At 48.7% G+C, this 19,063-nt stretch overlaps 1 protein-coding gene across 1 annotated transcript; it reads left to right on the forward strand.

Annotated features, from left to right (window-relative positions):
- The first annotated feature begins 11,606 nt into the window (after nucleotides 1-11,606).
- NGA_2007420 (uncharacterized protein) lies at nucleotides 11,607-13,666 on the forward strand. The gene has a single exon (XM_005856242.1). The coding sequence runs from the start codon at nucleotides 11,721-11,723 to the stop codon at nucleotides 13,221-13,223; it is 1,503 nt and encodes a 500-aa protein (XP_005856304.1). The 5' UTR covers nucleotides 11,607-11,720; the 3' UTR covers nucleotides 13,224-13,666.
- Nucleotides 13,667-19,063: the final 5,397 nt, after the last annotated feature.

Below are 19,063 nucleotides of genomic sequence, written 5' to 3' on the forward strand. Positions count from 1 at the left end.
CTCATGTTGAAATCAAACGGCTTCTGGAACAAGTTCGGCGGAGAGATGGCCTCTTGCAAGCGTGGGGACGAGTTGCGGGAAGTTTAGGCAATTATTTGAGGCTTTTCAGCGGTAACGGGACCACATTTCGGGGTATCAACCATCCAGTCATACAGGTGTGAAGGCAAGGAACTCGTTCATTAGGTTAAAAACGTTGTCCACATATTTCTACCCATATGTAAAAGATGAAGAAAACCGTGTGTACAATACAGAAAGCAGAATATCAACATGTCACGCTCTCACACAATTACTGCTTGGATAGTTACTCTCAGAGTGAAAGTTAAATTCGCTGCTTCATCTTTTAATGTGCTGGGTTCGGGTAGCCAATTCGAATGCCTGGATCGTCTTCTGCCAGGTTTACTTATGTATGCATGGTACAAGAGAAATATGCATGTTTCATGGATGACTCTACACGAAAAATGGCTTTGAGACGGGAGGGAACATAAACTCTGTTTCCGCCTGTGCAGCGTTAAAAAAAATTTTTTCCATCTCATCGGATCCGATATCTGTAGACTAAGGCAAGAATTTAAAGGAGACACATTTGAAATCAAACCGCCAAAAGTTTGCTTTCTCTCGGTGTACACCCGCATTCTATGTACTCAATTTCTTGCAACAACGAAAAAATAAGATCTGTCAAAGGATTACTCCTCTCCCTTGAAGTCTTTGACACACTGCACCCTAATTTCTTCAGTCCGAATGTGTTGTGCTTGGGCTCATCAAAAATTCGCATCGGAACATATCAGCTTCGATGAAATGCATAAGCCCGGATTCGAAGTCAAAGGCAGACCAGACCACATGAAAAGCAACATCATACATTGCTTTTCTCAGTTTCCGAGGTCTCCGTTCTTAGTGAGTGATAAAGCTGTACTGTCTCATTCATAAAGACTCGGACAATTCGTTTTTGGCCTATTGCAGCATCGAAGAGGCCCGCAATGTGTCTATAATGATAAAATTTGTAGTTTTTTTCGACCCAGCTCATGACATCGACCTGCCCGTAGTAGAAGGCCTTGATATAGTTTTCTACATATGCTCTACCACGAGCCGGCCGCACCCGCAGAATTTCGTCCAATCCTACCTGTATGGCTTGAAGGTCCATACTCATGAGGGAACGCCCTTCTGTTGAACACGTATCTATTCGCGAGAAACCCTCTAGTAAGGTTCCCATGATACACTGAGCGACCTCCGTCCAGATCAGAACTTTGGCTTCGGAAGGAATGTACATATTATCCAGTCCATCTAATTTTGCACTTCCACGTTCCTCGGGTCCTCTGATCTTTTCCCAAATGCGACGACATAATACGCAAATCCTCTCTGTGTAAGGATTGGCCTCTTCACGAATGACATTATGATGCCACACTTGCGATTCCACCAATCGAACTATCGAAGATGCACGAACTAGGCGAGGGGCTGTACATCGATAAATGAATGTGCGAAGCTGTGCAATTGCCTCTCCAACAAACTGAAGGTGGTCACCACCTTCTTGGCTATCAATATCGTCATTATGCTCTTGTATTAGAGCAACAAAGTAAGGCTTAAATTTTTTCACGATTTCAAGCAGGAAGAAGCAAGACTCTACCGCGATAGCTCTATACGACAGACCATGTAATGAATGAGGGTCTTCCAAAGCTAATTGAATGCTTGCAGGTCTCTGAAAACGCACTTTCCTGTGTCATGTAGTAAAAAGTTGTCGTAACACCAGCTTCCATTGCAACCCAAAAATTTAAACTTCTCACCTGATTTTGAATCGCGGCTGGACATTTGCACCGCTGAAATATTCCCGATCTTTTTCGCCATCTCTTTCACTATCCTCACCGACTGTGTCCGAATGCTGCTCCCGAATATCACACCATTTATCTTCACAAAAACGGTTTACTCCTGCACGTGGACTTGTAACACGTGATGCCACAGCTGACATGGTAAAATTATTAGGTACACCAGTGGCTGCCGCCATCGCATTTATTTTTTTCGCAGTATCGGCACCAAGCTTTCTAATCCTGTCAGCCGTTTCCAGGCCTATGCCTAGTCCCCAGCAGTCCTCTTCTATGAAATTATCATGGACTCTTGTGAGATAAGACTTCAAATGTGATGTCTCCTGCTCCATCTCGACCGGCAATGGGATATGAATATCTTGACTTGCCCATGACATCTCCTCTGCAAAGCTAGACTCTTTATTCAATTGCGGGAACTGACTCAAAAGTAGCTCTGCTGACTGCTCAGGTACGAAAATAGCGAAAACCATGTATACGTAAAAGTCAAGGAGCTGAAGCAACGAATCATAAGTCTCCCTGGCAGTAATCGGGTAAACTTGCATAAGCTGGAAATATCGGCCCGCATGTTTCGCGAATCCGTTGAGCGAAGCTTGAGTTATCGTCCAAAGGAAGGGTGACTGGACAGTGTTTGATGGGACACTTGGAAGCGTAGGACTCATTCGTGGGTCTTCTTCATTGTTGTCCATATCATCAGGAGCCATTGGATCTAAAAGGTCCGCGGGAAAAGGGAGTATATACAAGGTTGGGTCGGAGGCCGATTCTTCGGAAGTTGACGGAATAAGAAATGGATTGCCACTCGATGGAAAGCTAGCTAGGATTGGAGGAGTCGAACCAGTTGAAAAGCTTTGCGATCGAGACTTGCTTTCCCCACCGCTTTTGCGCTGCACCCGTTCTTTGGCGTGCCGACCGAAACCATTCTTAAATGGCCAAGCTAGGGGCTGCGTGTAGTTTTTGATGAGGCCCGTGACACCCCCAAATTCTTCTACGGGAATGGGGACATTGTACCATATCTCTCGATCTATTGCCTGTTGCATCGCACCAAAGCACTCGTGGTGCATTTTTTCTCTGAAATGCACACAAATGGTATGAATCGCGAATCGCAATGCCGCAGGATCATTGTTTCCGAACTCTTCCCCGAGAGCAATTAACATTTCTACTGTAGCGACGGCTTCGACCAGACCATCCAAATTGACTTCCTGTCTGCTTCATGAAAGACGTGTCGTAAAAAGATTAAGAAGACAAGAAAGTACATCGTAAATAGTCCACAAGCGAGTGAGAAATTGAATAAAGTCAAAAGATAACACACCTTCACACGCGCTTATGCAGAATTAATACGTACTTACTCGTTCAAAAGCATTATAACCGTCCTTTCCAGTGGTAACCACAGCTGTTTTCGAGCTTGCCTAAGTCCCTTTGCAACTACAGAGAGACGCGCGCGCATGAGAAAGTCTTTACTATGGGAGGGCAGATCCGTTACCTCCACTGCACTCAATTCTGGGAACGCAGGAGGGGTAGCTTGACATTCCTTGTGAGCTTGATCGCAACTACAGCTGCCGCCTTTTGGCCCGATGCTAAAGTTTGAGAGAGCCACGACAGGAACTTCTTGGCGGGCCGAAAAGAGAAAGCTACCTTCAGTGCCATGTTCCTCTTCGTCTTCGTCTTCATCATCGCTCAAACCCCCCGACATTTCACTATCTCGTTTTACGAGGTGTGGTGAACGATGTAGAAAGCTTTCTTCGGTGTTGCGTGAGTCATATGGACTTCGATGCCACTGCAACAACAGGAAAACACGATGCAATAACTCAGTTGCTTGCTGGGCTAGCTCACGGATTATCAGAAGTGCAGTTCTTGGTCGTAGCTGCTTGATTAAATCCGATATTGTCCACAAATTCAATGGCATTCCTTTAAATGCCACGATGCGACCGTGCACGTCACGCTCCGTCACAGGCGCATTACAGCCCATGTTTTCGGGGTGATGCGGCGTTTTACTGTAACTAAGAGCGTAATTCGCATTCTTAGATGAGAGACTGGGAGCAAATTGAAACGTGGAGGGGTTTTCTGAGGGATCTTTGACATTGGCACCTTTCCTATCCGTCACCGAGGCGCCTTGCGAGACACTTATGGGGACCGTGCATGCCTTAATTATGGCGACCTTCGTACAGTACTCCAATTCCATGGCGGTAAAGCGTTGAATGCGTTCGCTGAGACCCGTGATTCCTCCCTTGTCTACAGCAGGTGCGACAGGGACTATATCATCATTTAACGAGTCTTGAGAAGCCGCACTAGCTCCATCAGAGGGTGACGGGTTTGAAGTGCTCCGTGGTTTGCTTGGTAGTCGAATTCCGTGAGCGTCCAGTCTGTTATACGCTCGCAATATCCATGCGTACTCTGTTGAAAATATGGCAGCACTGCTATCACTTCTGATGCTACATAGGTGGCGTAGCCTCCTGTCGACAGCGAGGCGCACTTCCGGCAGCAGCTTGTTTAAGGCTTGGGTGCTTGTGCCCAGCATGGTCACTCCTTTCAGCACATCGCTGTCAAGAGCAAGTTTTGCATTTGTGGCAGCGGCTACAGCTCGCTGGTACAGCTCACTCTTCAGCGCTGTCTTTGTTTCACTTTGCAATATAAGCACAGTGCGTGTTCTTTTAAGAACGTGTTGAATCCTTTTCAAATTCTCCCGACGTATGCTCTTTTGTAGGATGGCCAAGAAAGGTTTTCGTATAGAGCAATCCATTAAGTTCAGGCGGCGGCGACATTCCCAAGTCTGCATGCTGGTTGATTTGAGGTACAAACCGATCTCGTGCACATTCTTCATACCCTGGATAAGCACCTGATAATTAGCCTCCACCCGAGTAGCCAGCTCCGTAATCACACACACTTTCGACATGTCCTTCTCTCTCAGCTCCCTCTCTACGAAACCATGAAATTTCTCTGATTCAAAGGATTCAGTGGAGAATCTTCTCATAATATACAGTGTCGCATCAAAATCTGAGGAAAGGAGGGACTCGTCCTGCGTAGCTAAGGATGTTTTCTCAGAGCGCGGCAAGGACCCCGCTTCCGAACGTGCAACAGGTATAAAATGACCAACAGTGGCCCTTGTACGTTGTATACAATTTAAAAATGCCATATTCTGTATATGTACACGGTGTGCGGGGGAAATTTTCGGCTCAAAGCTGTCGTCCTCGTCGTCGCCATCATTACTGTCCTTCCTCCCCACGAATTCTTGGCTGTCCTCGTCCAAAAAAATGGTTCCAGTACCAGGCATAATGCTGTCTTTTTCCAACAAGTTGCTGTCCCGTCTCCAAAGTGGATCTCGACTTCGGGAAGACATGCTTGTTATATTTTCATATATTGTTTCACCGTTACCAGCATTTGCCATATTGCGGGCATACACGCTTCGAGAATTACTCGCAAGAATGCTAGCTTCATCCTCGTCGTCTTGTTCATCTTCATCATCTGCAAAATAATTACCAGCCTGTCATTCAGATTAAAAAAAAAAGGTATCAGTAGCAGCGGAAACCCCGTGTTCGTAGGATAGGAATACATCTCAACTTACATATACCAGCCTGCTGGATTGCTTCGGCATTACGTACAGGCGTCTCATAAGCGTATCTATGGAGTCATCCTCCCGTCCCTGTGATATTGGATTCCATACACTCAAGCGAAAGCTGTGTTTACCCGTGAACTTGTGTGAACGCATGGCCTGCATGTTTGTGACAAAAGAGATAAGGACATGGCCAAATTCAGTCCTAATTGCCCCACGCCCAACGACTCGATACTGATAGTAGAAGAACTTGCTGGGACAAATTACAGCTAGTTACAATTTAACCTCGATTTTCGATATTACTTGGAAGGCGTACTTCTGATATCAGGTACGTGTCACATCGCACTTCCCTGCTACCCTGCTACATGCGCTCCATCTTCTTCTTCTTTCTTCATACTTGGCTATGACGAAACCGAAAGATACAAGTGGACAATTGATACAGCCCAGCGGATGCATTGAGTTTTGTCGCTTCAAAATAAAAAAATTGCTATTTTCGTATTCGTCGCTTGCTCTAAGAGCGGCGTATGGGCAAGTGGCGTCACGCCGGTCGGCGGCTCACCCCCCTCAAACGCGCCTGCCCGCTGTCTTAAGATGAGGGGAGGTCAGAGGTCTGCTAGGATGTAAGCCTATGCAAAAGGCAAATTTCTTTGGAGTGCTGGAGAAGCCCAAAGCCAGATCGACAAACAGGCATCGTCGTAAGCGCGTCCAAGCATCGGCCCATTCCTCTACTATCCTGGGTTGACCGTATCTGGCTTCAATTGAGAGAACATACATGTGTGCGCTTGCTTTTGCGCAACAGAAGACATTTCTATCAAAATTAATGATCCCATTCATCACGATCTACCAGGTATATCGACATCAGCATTCAGATATCGGCCCAAAAGTTCTCGTGAGCTCTGGTGATGTCGAGGTGAGTTTTAGAGTTGTTGATTTTTCTGATTTGAGTACGCCTAAATCAAAACCTGCACAACGTTTTGGGTATGGCATGTCACTCAAAGATTACTTCCCTCGTACTGGCGTTAGCGCTTACAGAATGAAATGTTCCATTTACGGCCGCCCACGGTAGAACAAATTGCATTACTCGTGCGAAAAAAAAAATAGTTACTCCAAAGACGGACACATTTTCATCCACTTTTCGAGCCATGTATTGCCTTGAATGGAATGCAAAATCATAATCTTATTTCCGGTCCTCTCGGGGATAATACGAGAGACGATGGTATTCCATACAAAAGAGAATGGTTTTGGAGCACCAATAATGTACAACTTTTGCAGGCGTTCGGGATGATGCACTTTACTAAAGGAAGAAAATCCGGAAAGGATGCTTATCAGATCTTTTGTACATTGTGCCCACGTCATTCCTGAAATGTCGATAATGACCTTGTATGCATGTGACAAAAAGGTGTGAGAAAGGACCGAGTACGATCTTTTTCAGTGCACGTCAGCAAAAATGTGATGTAAGAACGCTTGCGATAGTGGCAACTGGCATATTATGTCTACAAAAAGTGGCCAACATTCGCAGATGTACGAGATAGTTCCGACATTCCAAATGAGTTGGCTAAAAAGTTTAACAAAATTCTTGACTCTACCTATCCATTCAAAATATACGCACCTTCAGTTGCCGAGGAGGAAAGCTTTCTGGATGTTCGAATAAAAGGCGACAGTCTTTTTCATATTGCCATAGCTCATGCTTTATCATTTTCTCGACTGTCACCCCCTTCTCCGCAAGCACTTTTGTGTTTAAGTGCGTCAAGCGTCTGTAGACGACTGGCGAATAATTTTCACTCCCATCCTCAAACCCCAGACAGAGGCAAGGATAATGACGTATAAAAAATGCGTCTTCAATCCCCACTACATCTTTTCGCGCCATGTTCTGCAAGTCTTTCAACCTGATTTCATCCCTCCAGGCAACATCTCGCGCGAGTTGGTTTTTGGCACGTATCACGTGTCCGTCGTTTGCAACTAAAAAGCGCCAGAAGAGGGAGCATCGGGACTCGTGGTAGTTAGCTTCCCAAAAACTGTTCAGTTGTGATAATAGAACGATTGATGATAAGAACTCCTTTCGATACGGATGTTTGACTTTTAGAGAAATGGATTTCCTCATAGATTTTTTTTGGTATTGAGTCAAATTCGTATAATACATACAATGAGAGGGACAAGTACTAATTCAAATCCTCACAAAGCTTCAATTCTATTTTGAAAATTGAGCTGCTCATATACGATGCACGGGCTGGTTGATTCACTTCTCAACAGTGAGATCCAGACGCTCTGCCGATCACCTTCGCACAAGTGAGATGTGGTCAACTAGAGGTAGGAATACCTCCACTTACCTGCGAGGTAGTATGACATTTGCGCTATCTAAGACGCGTTGAAATTCAGCCATGAGCTGAAGTTCTTCAGGAAGGGGTTGGCGGCCTCCTACGTAGGAGGGTACAACATCAATGCTCTGCGTCGCATCCACCAAAGCCGATTGTTGGTCTGCCTGTTGACCCCTCTCTCGAAATTTTTCCTGATTGTATTGACACTCCAGAATATCTCGTTGTCGCTCCATACGTGTCGCGAAATCTAGAGACCGCTTCCTCTAATCCTTACAACGGCGAGAAATCTACCATCCCTGATGTTATTTGGTCCTTGTGTAGCGCGATTTCAATGAGTGACGAAGGATAATATAGCATCAAAAGAGCGCAGCGTGCTCGTCCGACCATTCTATCAACGCACGGTTAGAAGATAATCCACGCCTCAAAGTTTGTAACCAGCTTGCTGACAACTTGTAGACGCCCGACAAACCTCTTGATCAGCTCCCGCCTTCCAGCAGCGAGTGTTCCGCGCGCTTCTGGCACGTACTTCAGTGAGGAAACCTTCTAGGAGAACGGCGTTTCAACGCACAAACTTCAGTAAAGCGTATCAATGCATCAATGTCTTGATTTGGCTTACGAAGCCCTTCATGCACCTCGACTAGGAAAGCGGACAAAGGTTCGGAGCTTCTTGTTGGAAGAAGAGAGGGGCGGGAAAGGATCAGGAGTGAAGGAGCCATGTTTGACAAACGTACTGGTCGAAGCAGTCACATCACTCCCCACACCTACAAAAGGCTAGGGAAAGTGCACTATTATCGCAAAGAAATGGACAGCTTTCGGCAGGTACGGAAAGGACAGGAAGACTGCTCCTCGGACACGTTACCTTGCTTTATTTTCTCTAACCCTTTTTTCTCGTCTTTATTAAAGCGCCCCACGAGCAAGAGATTTCGTTATGAGGCTGATGATTGCCGTTCAACGAAGACAAAGCCACGCCTACCCAGTTGCTTAATAGGGACAACCCCTGAGGTCAACAGTACAGCCTTGAGAGACCGAAGAAATACCATAACACCACAGGCGGGAGTGTCAGGACAAGGCGAGGCGGAGACTGACCCTCATCGATTGCGGCAGCGACAGAAACAGATCGACTATGGCAAGAATACCTTGGGATACGACCGTTATAAGGAGATAATTCCAAAGGAACTCCGACGACGTACAGATCCAAGAACACCGGACATTCATGCCCGAATCAGTACCAAGCGTTTCAATGGCCTGGTGCGTGCATGGCGGCGGCGCCTGCACGACTTTGATCCGCATGGCACAATTATTGTTCCATCTATGCCATCTTCATCTGCAGCATCGCCTTCAGCCGTGGTATCCGACGTACTCATAGGAGGGAGTTCTCCGGAACGGGCTCCCTTTGGCGAGACGCCAAGTCCCTTCTCAGAACAAACCAGCGAACAGAAAGGCTTGGCTCCCACTCATGCCAGCAATGGCAAGGAAGACGACATTAATACGCAGCAGGGGGGAGCTGGGAGTCCGGGGGTAAAAGACAATGACAAGAGATCACGGGCGATTCGTTGTAGCAAAGATGGTAGTTTAGCCACGGTTGAATTTACTTCAGGACTGCGTGAAGACGCAGTGGAGGGAGAAGATGTGCTGCAGAGCATTGAAGAAACGAATTGGTTTCATGACGAAAGGGGCGCAAATGAGCGCTACGCCGGCACATACCGAGACACGGGCATGCTGCCAGGTGACCCGCCCTTCGCCTGCTACAGCGATGATGATCTTCTGTAAGGAAGAAGTGGAGCAAAGAAGAGTGGTGTTTTTCAGTGGATCGGATCGAAGGAGCTCAGAGAGTTTGATGAGTAAATCCAGTTTTCTCGGTGTTCTAGAAACACCAGATCTGGGGCGACAAGAGCTGAAGTTAGTCACGGCCGCAAAATAGATGACAATCATTACTTGAATTTTTTGCGTGAGTTTAGCGGCGCAAATCGTACTTGAATATGGGACGTAAGATATTAATCAGAAGAAGATGGACGAAAGCATGATGTTGACTGTTGGAACGGCGCCATACTTTTCGTCGGAGACTTCTGCTCTTCGAAGAAATCCGCGAGAAGGATCTCGGCTGCGGATCGGGGGGTCAGGGTCCCTTTCCCCAATTCTTTTTCCATCCGCTCCACACCGGCTTTTATTTTCGAGGATGTTCTCGCTCGTCGCACGAGAATGTCCTCTAAACTATTCCAGACCCAATATTTATCCTGATTCTGTCGCTTTAAGCGGAGATATCCGGACCGCCTGAAAACGTCACTACATGAACACACCTGCTCCCATACGTCTGCGATGCGATGACGCTCCAAAGCCGAGCAGAGGGTCACACTCGGCATCCAAGCGTCCCATTTGCGCCGTTGAAAGCAAAGAGCGTGCTGATACGCTGCAGCTGTGTGCTGAGCAGCCGTGAGAAGATGGCCGTCCGCTTTGTTAACGACTATGACGTCCGCAACCTCCATGATTCCCTTCTTCACGCCCTGCAATTCGTCCCCGCCCGCAGGAGGAACAAGGAGAAGAAGCATGTCCGATGCCTGGTCGATTATAGTTTCGGATTGGCCGAGCCCCACGCTCTCAATGAAAACTATGTCAAAAGATGCGGCTTGACAAAGCAGGACTACATCATTCGTGTAGCGCGCCACGCCACCCAGAACCCCACTGGTTGGGCAAGCACGCACAAATGCCTTCGGGTCTTTCGCCAACTCGTACATACGAGTTTTATCTCCCAGAATGGAACCCCCGCTGCGGCTTGATGACGGATCCACTGCGATGACAGCGACACGCTGTAAATGGTTGCGAGAGCATCAGACAAAGAGCCGTCAGGTCACAAACTCACAACCACTAAGTGGTAGGACAGCAGACGCGTGGTCTCTTCTAGTTCGCTGTAACCAGCACGTACCAATTTCTTACTATCCGTCAGGTATTTGCCTAGGGCCTCTATAAAAGTCGATTTCCCAGCACCTGGCGGCCCAGCAATTCCGACTCGCAAGGGTCGAACATTTTCAGACGTGCCGATTCTACCCTCATCAGCGACACAGGCTGCGTTGCTCGTGGAATTCCCCGGTTTGAGTCGTCCCTTTTCTCGGACTCGACGGCTCCGCTCGTAAACAACGTGGTCCAACAATGCCTCAGCATCGAGTCGATGACTCTCCTTCGTGGACTCTATCAAAGTAATCGCTCTACTTAAAGCTAACCGATTTCCTCGAAGGACACCCTCGGCGAGTTGACGAGTTTCGGGGGTCATGGAGCAGGTAGAAAAGCGGACAGAACACTCAAAAGTAGCGCTTCTGATTGGTGTCAATGGCTTAGTCAAAGGCCTAGCGTATATTTTTTTCATCCACAAGAAGATCGGCCGCATAGTCGAATAATGCATTCGCGGGAAGGTGCTATGTCTCGTTACTCAGTAGTTATCGCACTCGCTGGGGCGGGAGGTTCGCATGCTTAACTTCTTTTTAACTGAATACTGTCAAGCGATCATATCCTGTCGAATTTGCGATGGAAGGGGGAGAGGATTATTTAATGTCGCGTGTGCGAGGGGCCGCTCTGTCGGGCCCTCCCGGTGCATGAGCCAACGAGAATATTACTAGTAGGGAAGGACACAGGAAAGCCCCGAATTCCCCCACAAGCTTTTGTTGTGCAATCGTAACCGCAGTGCGATGACCAGACGGTAAAATATCAAATGAGCGACATCCAGCTGCCCACTGCTTTCATGGTTGCGTTTCCCGTTCTCTCATTACAGACGCACGGAGAGAAAAGCGTATGTGCGCCGAAAGCTGTGCAGGGGGGGCAGCGAGGGGCGGTATCATGCTTATGCGGAGGCTCGCCGGGAGGCTGGCGGCACGTGTGATGGTGATCAGGCGGGAGTCCCGCGAGCACTCGATCTGCCTCATCCATCGCAATTGTCTCTCAATGCCACAGCAGAAGTGTGATTACTAATAGCAGATATGCCTGGAGGACATTGTGCCGTGGACTAGTGTAAATATCCGAAGCTGTGGCGAAGGAGGCTGCACCACCGAGACGACTTCTGTCACAATGACAGGATCAGTCACGCCGCTCTGGTACGGAAATCACTGTCAGCGTGCACTGCCATGTATGGGAATTCTGTTTGCCTTGCTATACATTGGCTTTTTATTAAGACATGGGGATTGGATGTCGAAGTGGGATGAGGTGAAGGCAGGCCCCTCACAACGGGATTTGCTCGTCCTCAATTCAAGAAATCTATTCGCTTGGTGGCAACACAATGACTCGGCTTTCACAATGGAAAATGACTACTCAAAAGAAGGCCTTTGGGAATCAGAATCTTTGCCGTTCGGGGAAAAAACTCTGGTTATTTACAGCGTACATAATGATCCATCGCATGACACGACATCCTACGAGAACCTGGACTTCTTTTTGAGGGTGGGCGTTGATCAAGAATCAGAACGCTTTGTGGATTACCTTTTTCTAGTTCCATCAGCAATCTTTCACTCATTTAACCTCACTAGCGGTCGAAAGGGAGACGACATGCCAATGTTTCCCTCTGCTGATCACGTTCGCGTGATGGAACGACCACACGACTGTCTAGGGACCAGCGGCCTGCGCAGTTTGATCACCGACAACGATTGGAGGGGCGGCATCAAACATGGCGCAAGAATTTCAAGTATACCATTGAACATGAACGCTCTTCTAAGCCATTATTCTCACTTTATTCTTCTAGACTCGACAGTGCGGGGTCCTTTCCTACCGCGGTATGTGCATCGGGCGCGCTCAGGAGGGAGTCGATGGGACTCTCCTCAAGCAGTCAAGTCTTGGGTAAGTGTACTCACAGACCGGGTGGGGCCTGAGGTCAAACTTGTCGGTCGAAGTGTCAGCTGTGAGCCCGAGCTGCACGTGCAGGCCCCCGTCTGGGCGACAGACCGCCAAGGTCTCAGGCTACTCCTGAAAAATGGCGTTTTAGATTGCGCCATGGAGGAAGCCAGTGCCCGAGAGCGGCACGAGCTGGGTGCCACCCGGGCGGTCTTAAACGCTGGCTACCATGTGGATTGTCTCATGCTTCGCTATCAGGGAATCAACCTTGCACGCCTCAGGGAGTACGGTCTGCCATGCACTGCCCGGGACAATCCCAGTTCTCCCTTACTTAACGACGGGCTACCTGTCAATCCTCTAGAGGTTATTTTCGTCTTGGCCAATCGTCACTTTCTGGCATCGGATGCCCTTGTGCGCCGCTACACTGATTACTTCCTAGGGCGTGTGGACCTCGAAGACAATCAGGCTACGACGTTACGTGGTCAAGCAGCCTTAGAGGCCCGTCGCCAACGCTTAGCAGGCATGGTAGCCAGCTGCGGAGCCACATTGGACCGCAAACACTTGGCAACCAGATGTCCTGGCTGTGTATCGGGGAAGTCGCTCGAGGTGGATCAGGAGATTTTTATCCAAAACCATGTCATGAAGGGTTACGATTTCCAGTTTTCTGTCCCGACAACAATCGCGAATCATCCTCCGCAAGCATTTTGCGAGGCATTTGCTCGCTATCAGGCACCCGACTTGACCCCTTAAATGCACACAAATTCTGAAGCTATCTTGTATGTTACGAAACATGTGTTCGGCTTCAGGTCAGGAGGTGGAATTTTGGAGGTCTCAGTATTTGAGTTAAAAAAATTATGGAAACGCCCTGATTGCTTAAGCAAATGAGTCATATGCTAGTTATTATGTACACAACGACAGAAAAGTGGTGAGACCAAAATGTCAAGCGCTTCGAAAGTATTACCAGTTTTACAGGATTGACCTTCCCTTTGCCAATCTGTCAATTACGTCGACGTTCATCGTCGCTACAATGCCGTGTGAGATAAGTTGATCCAAATAAATGGAGAACCTTACATAAGCCCCCCCTTCCTTGTGAACAAAGTCCATTTCGGCACTACCTCTGGTGGCTTTCTCTTTCTTTTTCCCCCAGCAAGCGAAGGAGAAGAGATCAGAAATTGTTTCAATTAGTCCTGTGACTTGACAAATACGATATAGAGTATGCAGATGCGTAAGATGGGATGCATGTAAGTGAGCACCAAGCAAAATGCATGAATAGAAGCAAAACGCATAGAAGTCATCACATAAATTGGATGAGGAACGATGTGACCATGTAATGGTTCACAAGCCAAAACTGAAATGGGTGAAGGCGAAGTTCATCTCCCGTCCGATCGCGGTGCAACTCACGGATCGTCTCGTTGCACTCGTCCGTGCCAGCAACGATCATCACAACGTCGTGAAAGCGCAGGTATACGACAGTGACTTCACCGTCACGGAAAAATTGTGGCAAAGAGGCCTCTTGCCAATTTTGCCGTGTTCTTCGGTACAGAGCTCGTTCCCATTGAAGTCGACCACTGTTGTGCCCCATGGCCTGAGATGGAAACACTTTGCCATATAGAACAATGAACTCTGCATTTACAATGTAGACCGAGTGCAAGGGCATACGCTGTGAATCAAGAGCGAAGTGATGGGGGGGGAATGAAAGAGTATGAAGGTGAGAAATTGACATGAAATCGAAGCGATAGCACATCAATCCCTCTAAAAAGAGCGCTGAGTAGGCTTCATTATTTCAATTCATGATGCCGCTGGATGAGTTTTGGCTCCAACACACCAAGATGACACTCTGAAATCTTGTCTTGTCTTCCAGACGCCTGGACCGCTACTTCTCAATCCATGTTCATATACATGTGTCTTTTTTACACGAGTTCGTCAAGCCCCATTATACAAGTGTACACGTCCCATCATGTCTTGCTCCCTGCCTAAGAAAGTTTCAGACATTTAGTGCAATTCTAATCAGAAATGCCGAGGCTGCACGTAGCGTTTTAATTCCTGTTATTCCCGGCTAAAATTCTGATTTGTCAACACGTAAATTCCTTGTCCAATTATCCACGCGAAACTGCCAATAAAGGTCGCTAAAAACAAGACACCTGCACACTTATTGGCCCCAGCGCGGTCACGCATCTTATTTTCTTGCTCACGATCCATTGGGAGAAGGAACAAGAGCATCAGGGGCGCAGGAGAGACACACGATGTGAGCACAGTAAGCCGCCACAATCCACGAAGGTCGCCTCGCCTCAAGGCGCTGTTGCTCACATCCCATATTAGTGACAAAAGGGACCCCAGCGAATTGCCCACAATAAGAGCCAGGTTGGAAAAGGTCGTAAGCATAGAATACGTCGCTCCCTCGCTCCCGCCGGGGCAGAGTTTCATGTACACGATAGTTAAGGGAAGGAACTGCATACCTTATCATGTATTGGGAAAGTCGAGAGGATTCTGAGAGGCGCCATGATAGTAAGATGCAGCAAATCAAAAATATTTCAATCATGATGTACAAGCAGGTCGAGACCACTGCGTAAGGAAAGCGTAGAGACGAGAGAACGTCCAAAATGCGACAAGAGCCAAAAATACCCACCACTTATGAAGGCAGTCATCACGTCATCGCCGAGGGAGAACAGAAAATTGGAGATACCAAGGTACTCGTTGATGTGAAATATAAGTAAAAGCTGCAGAACGCTTAGCACTGCCAGCAGGCACGTAGAAAAGATGTACACTGATCGCCAGCTGGAACGAAGGAAATACCGCTTGTAAATGAGTATCCCTACGAAAGTCATGAGCCGACCTCCGAAAGATAGAGCTCCTAACATCACCGGCGTGAAATCCAGAGTCAGCTGAAGGAAAGAGTTCCAGGATACATTCGGCACTGTGAGTGGTCAGGCATGGTGATTAATGCGTGACTCAAAGGCTTGAGCATTTACCTTATTCTTGCCTTCAAGGCCAAAACCTTCAAGCCAGTACCTCACTGCCACCAGTTTCGCTTACCTTGAAAGAGATTGTATATAAATATGAAAGTCATTGGTTGGAACACGACGCGAAGGGTTACTGTTTCCCATATCTGCTGAAGTTGATGCGACACTGACGGGCGATCATCTATGCCTACGCCGCCGGCAGCCATTCCAGTGAGTGAGCGGTGCATATCCTTGAGAAAGCTTATCGAAGGCAGTAGCACAAGTAAGGGTGCCAATCCCGTAAGACACATGATCTTTTCAAAAGACAGACTGTAGGTCCAGGTTTCATTGTAAACTACACTGCCGAGTACTGAACCAAGCACCGCAAATCCGAAACGCACAGTGTAAACCAGGCTTTGGAGGTGCCCATGGTCATCCTCATCCTCCTTCGTACTTCTCTCCACAATCATCGCGTCAGAGATCGTGTCGCACATTACCATTCCCATGGTGGAAATGCAAAGCCCAATACCAAGCGTTGGCGCTGAGGGCGTATCCAGCAAGCCCAGGCAAACCAGACTGCTGCCCCAAAGAAGGACGCCGAATAGAATATACGGTCTGCGGCGTTCTCCACACAAGGGCATTGCGTCCGATGTGAACCCCAAAAAAAATTTAAACGCCCAGGGGAGAGACGTGCAAATCATCACTTGGTTTTGTATCACAGGATGTGCGTTAAGTGAGCGCACCAAATAGACCGCCAGTGGAGTCGAAAGGAAGCTCGGAACAAACCCTACAAGGGCATATACTAAGCACAGACCAATATTATGCGCCTGGATTTCGAAAAAAAATGTGAGGATGGGTCTTATGTAAGTTGGTGTCATTCACCGCTGCTTATGAAACACGATCGAAGAAGGGCAAATCTATGAAATGACGGGGCCTGAAATTTGATTTAGGGGTCGTCAGCATTCATCTCTGCTACCTCGAGGTTTATCAATCCTTGCGAGCACTACATCATTCAAAGCCACCGGTAGTGAAGCTTCAGTTCATGTACATTGCTTTCAGCCTCCCTGGAGCACATTACATTGTTGCTTTCAGCCTTCTTGCCGCACATAATTCACCTACCTTCCCCATATTCGTCCAATAATCCTCCTCGTCGATCACTTCTTCGTAAATGTGGCGTTGTTCGTTCTGCCCTGCCGACCAGATTTCGGAACAGAGTCGAGGACCCTGGGGCAAAATGATCGCAGCGTCGGTAGGTGCGAGCGATGAATGATGTTGAAGGCCAATCATTTCCCTGTCATGCGAGCCAGTGAGAGTAGATCTTCGGGGGGTGCTGTCAGACCTCCGACTAGTCCTGTTCCCGCGGTGTGCCGTACTGGCACGGGAGGTAGAGGAGCAAGTCCTCGCGGTGTGCCGTACTGGCACGGGCGGTAGAGGAGCAAGTGCTCGCCCAAGGGCCTCGGCGACCCTTCCTCCGGCCACGGCCTCAGCGTGGGCGCCCCCACCTGCCCGCCGGCCTTAACTCGTTCGCTCCAAAGGAAGGCGACCATGCTCTCAGCCAGGAAGACTTATGAGAAGGATAGAGCGTACTCGACTCCTCGGGGCTGTGTACCTTGAAAACTCGTGCTCGGTTTCTGTACCCGTACCAACATCGCTAGCATATAGGGACAGCTTATATATTGTGTAGCAACCCACTCATTTGCCTGTCCACGAATGTCAATTACAGCTTACACCTAGGCACAGTCTTCGTATTCACGGTGTAGAGTTTATTGCCCACGTGCAATTGTTGGGGAGCAAGGTGGCGACCAAACTATTCGGTCATATACGGCGTTCGTTTGATGCTTCTGTCGCCGCAAAGTGACGCGCCATGTGCTAGAGCGGGCGGTGCCAGTGGAAGAGATGACAATGAGAGCTTTTCTAGCCGTGGGCCCACACAGGTTGAGGACGACTTTCTCGATTCGTACGAGGAAAGAACGTTGATGAGCGGAGATACTCAGCAGGAGCCCGGCTTCACCAACGGAGACGCGACACGAGATGCAGTTTTGGAGCCTTGGGGTCGCCTCTTGCCTCTCAAACGTGGTGCTGCACACATCAAACTTCTGTTCCGGCCGGCTGAGACATCACATTGTCAGGCCAATACTTATATTTTGGGAAGAGGGCGATCGTGCGACATTCGGTTGGACGATGTTCGCATTTCCTCTCAGCACTGTCGCGTTTACTGTCTGGAGAGCAGGGAGCCTGGAGGTCGCATAACTTTCAAAGCATATGTTGAGGATATGAGCTCCAACGGAACATTCGTGAACCGTCGGGTTCGATTGGCCAAAGGGCAGCGCCGTTTGCTTAACTCTGGGGACGAGCTGTGCTTGGTCAAGGCGAGGGAGGACCAGGACTACGAGGCCGCCTCTTATGTCTTCATTCCCATGGAGCCTAAAGATCGACAGCAACGCCAACCTCGCCAAGCAGGGGGGATGCCGTCTCCGTCGTTCGAGTCCTCTCTGCCGACCACCTCGATCCCCCCGCCTACGCCTGCAATAGCGTCCTGTGTCTTCTCGAGTGCATCTTCTCCAAGGGCCGCACAGACAGTGTGCAATCAAAATCCATGTAGCCGGCCGCTGGTGCCACATGATGGTAAACACTCCTTTGCAGGCAAATATGTAAGGCGCATCGAGGAATTCTACGACATACGAGAGGAAATCGGGCGCGGCACGTGTGGACGTGTCCATGTGGCTTTGCACCGCAAGACTGGGGAGTCCTGGGCGATCAAGATCATCGAAACGCGCAAATTTGGCCTTACGCCGGGCCTGTCTCCCAAAGAACTGGTGCAAGAAGCGGAGGTGCTTCGCAGTATCGCTCATCCCTATGTGGTGCGGTTGCAGGACATCTTCCAGACGGAGGACGTGATCTACTTGGTCATGGAACTGGTGCAAGGAGGCGACCTTTTCGACCGCATCGTTGACCGAGGTCGATACCCGGAGGCAACCGCGCGCAAGCTGATACGGAACGTGCTGCAAGCGGTGCAGTATCTACACGCCCGTAACATCGTGCATCGGGACTTGAAACCCGAGAACATTCTGTTGGTGCACCGTGACTCGGACGTGGATGTAAAGCTCACAGACTTCGGCCTGGCGAAGCGCACTACTAGCGAAGGTCTCAAAACGTTCTGTGGTACCCCTCAATATTTTGCTCCTGAAGTTTTGAAGCGTCGCAACACCACGCAAGGAACGGGCCGCTACGGTCGGGAGGCAGACATGTGGTCGTTGGGCGTGATTTTGTACATTGTTCTGAGTGGGACGCCACCATTTGACGATTCTACGCTTTTTGAACAGATACGAACAGCCACTTACACATTTGAGGGGCCAGAGTGGGAAGGTGTGAGCACGCAGGCCAAGGACTTGGTGAGCCGGCTGATGACCGCCTCCCCAGCCACTCGCTTGGAGGTGGACCAAGCCCTGTCCCATCCCTGGTTTGCAACCTCATTGCCACCTTTTGACGTATCTAAAACAGACGATCAGCGCTCAGCTCTTGCTGAGGGATCAAGAAATAATGGAAGTCCTTCATCGATGACTGACGGAGAAGACGAAATTGTCGTAGCGGCACGTGAGGAGCATTGTAAAAACATTGTCAAGGTCACCGAGACATCACATTGCCCGAAAG

This window comes from Nannochloropsis gaditana (assembly GCF_000240725.1).
Source record: "Nannochloropsis gaditana CCMP526 unplaced genomic scaffold scaffold017, whole genome shotgun sequence".
NCBI lineage: Eukaryota > Eustigmatophyceae > Eustigmatales > Monodopsidaceae > Microchloropsis > Microchloropsis gaditana.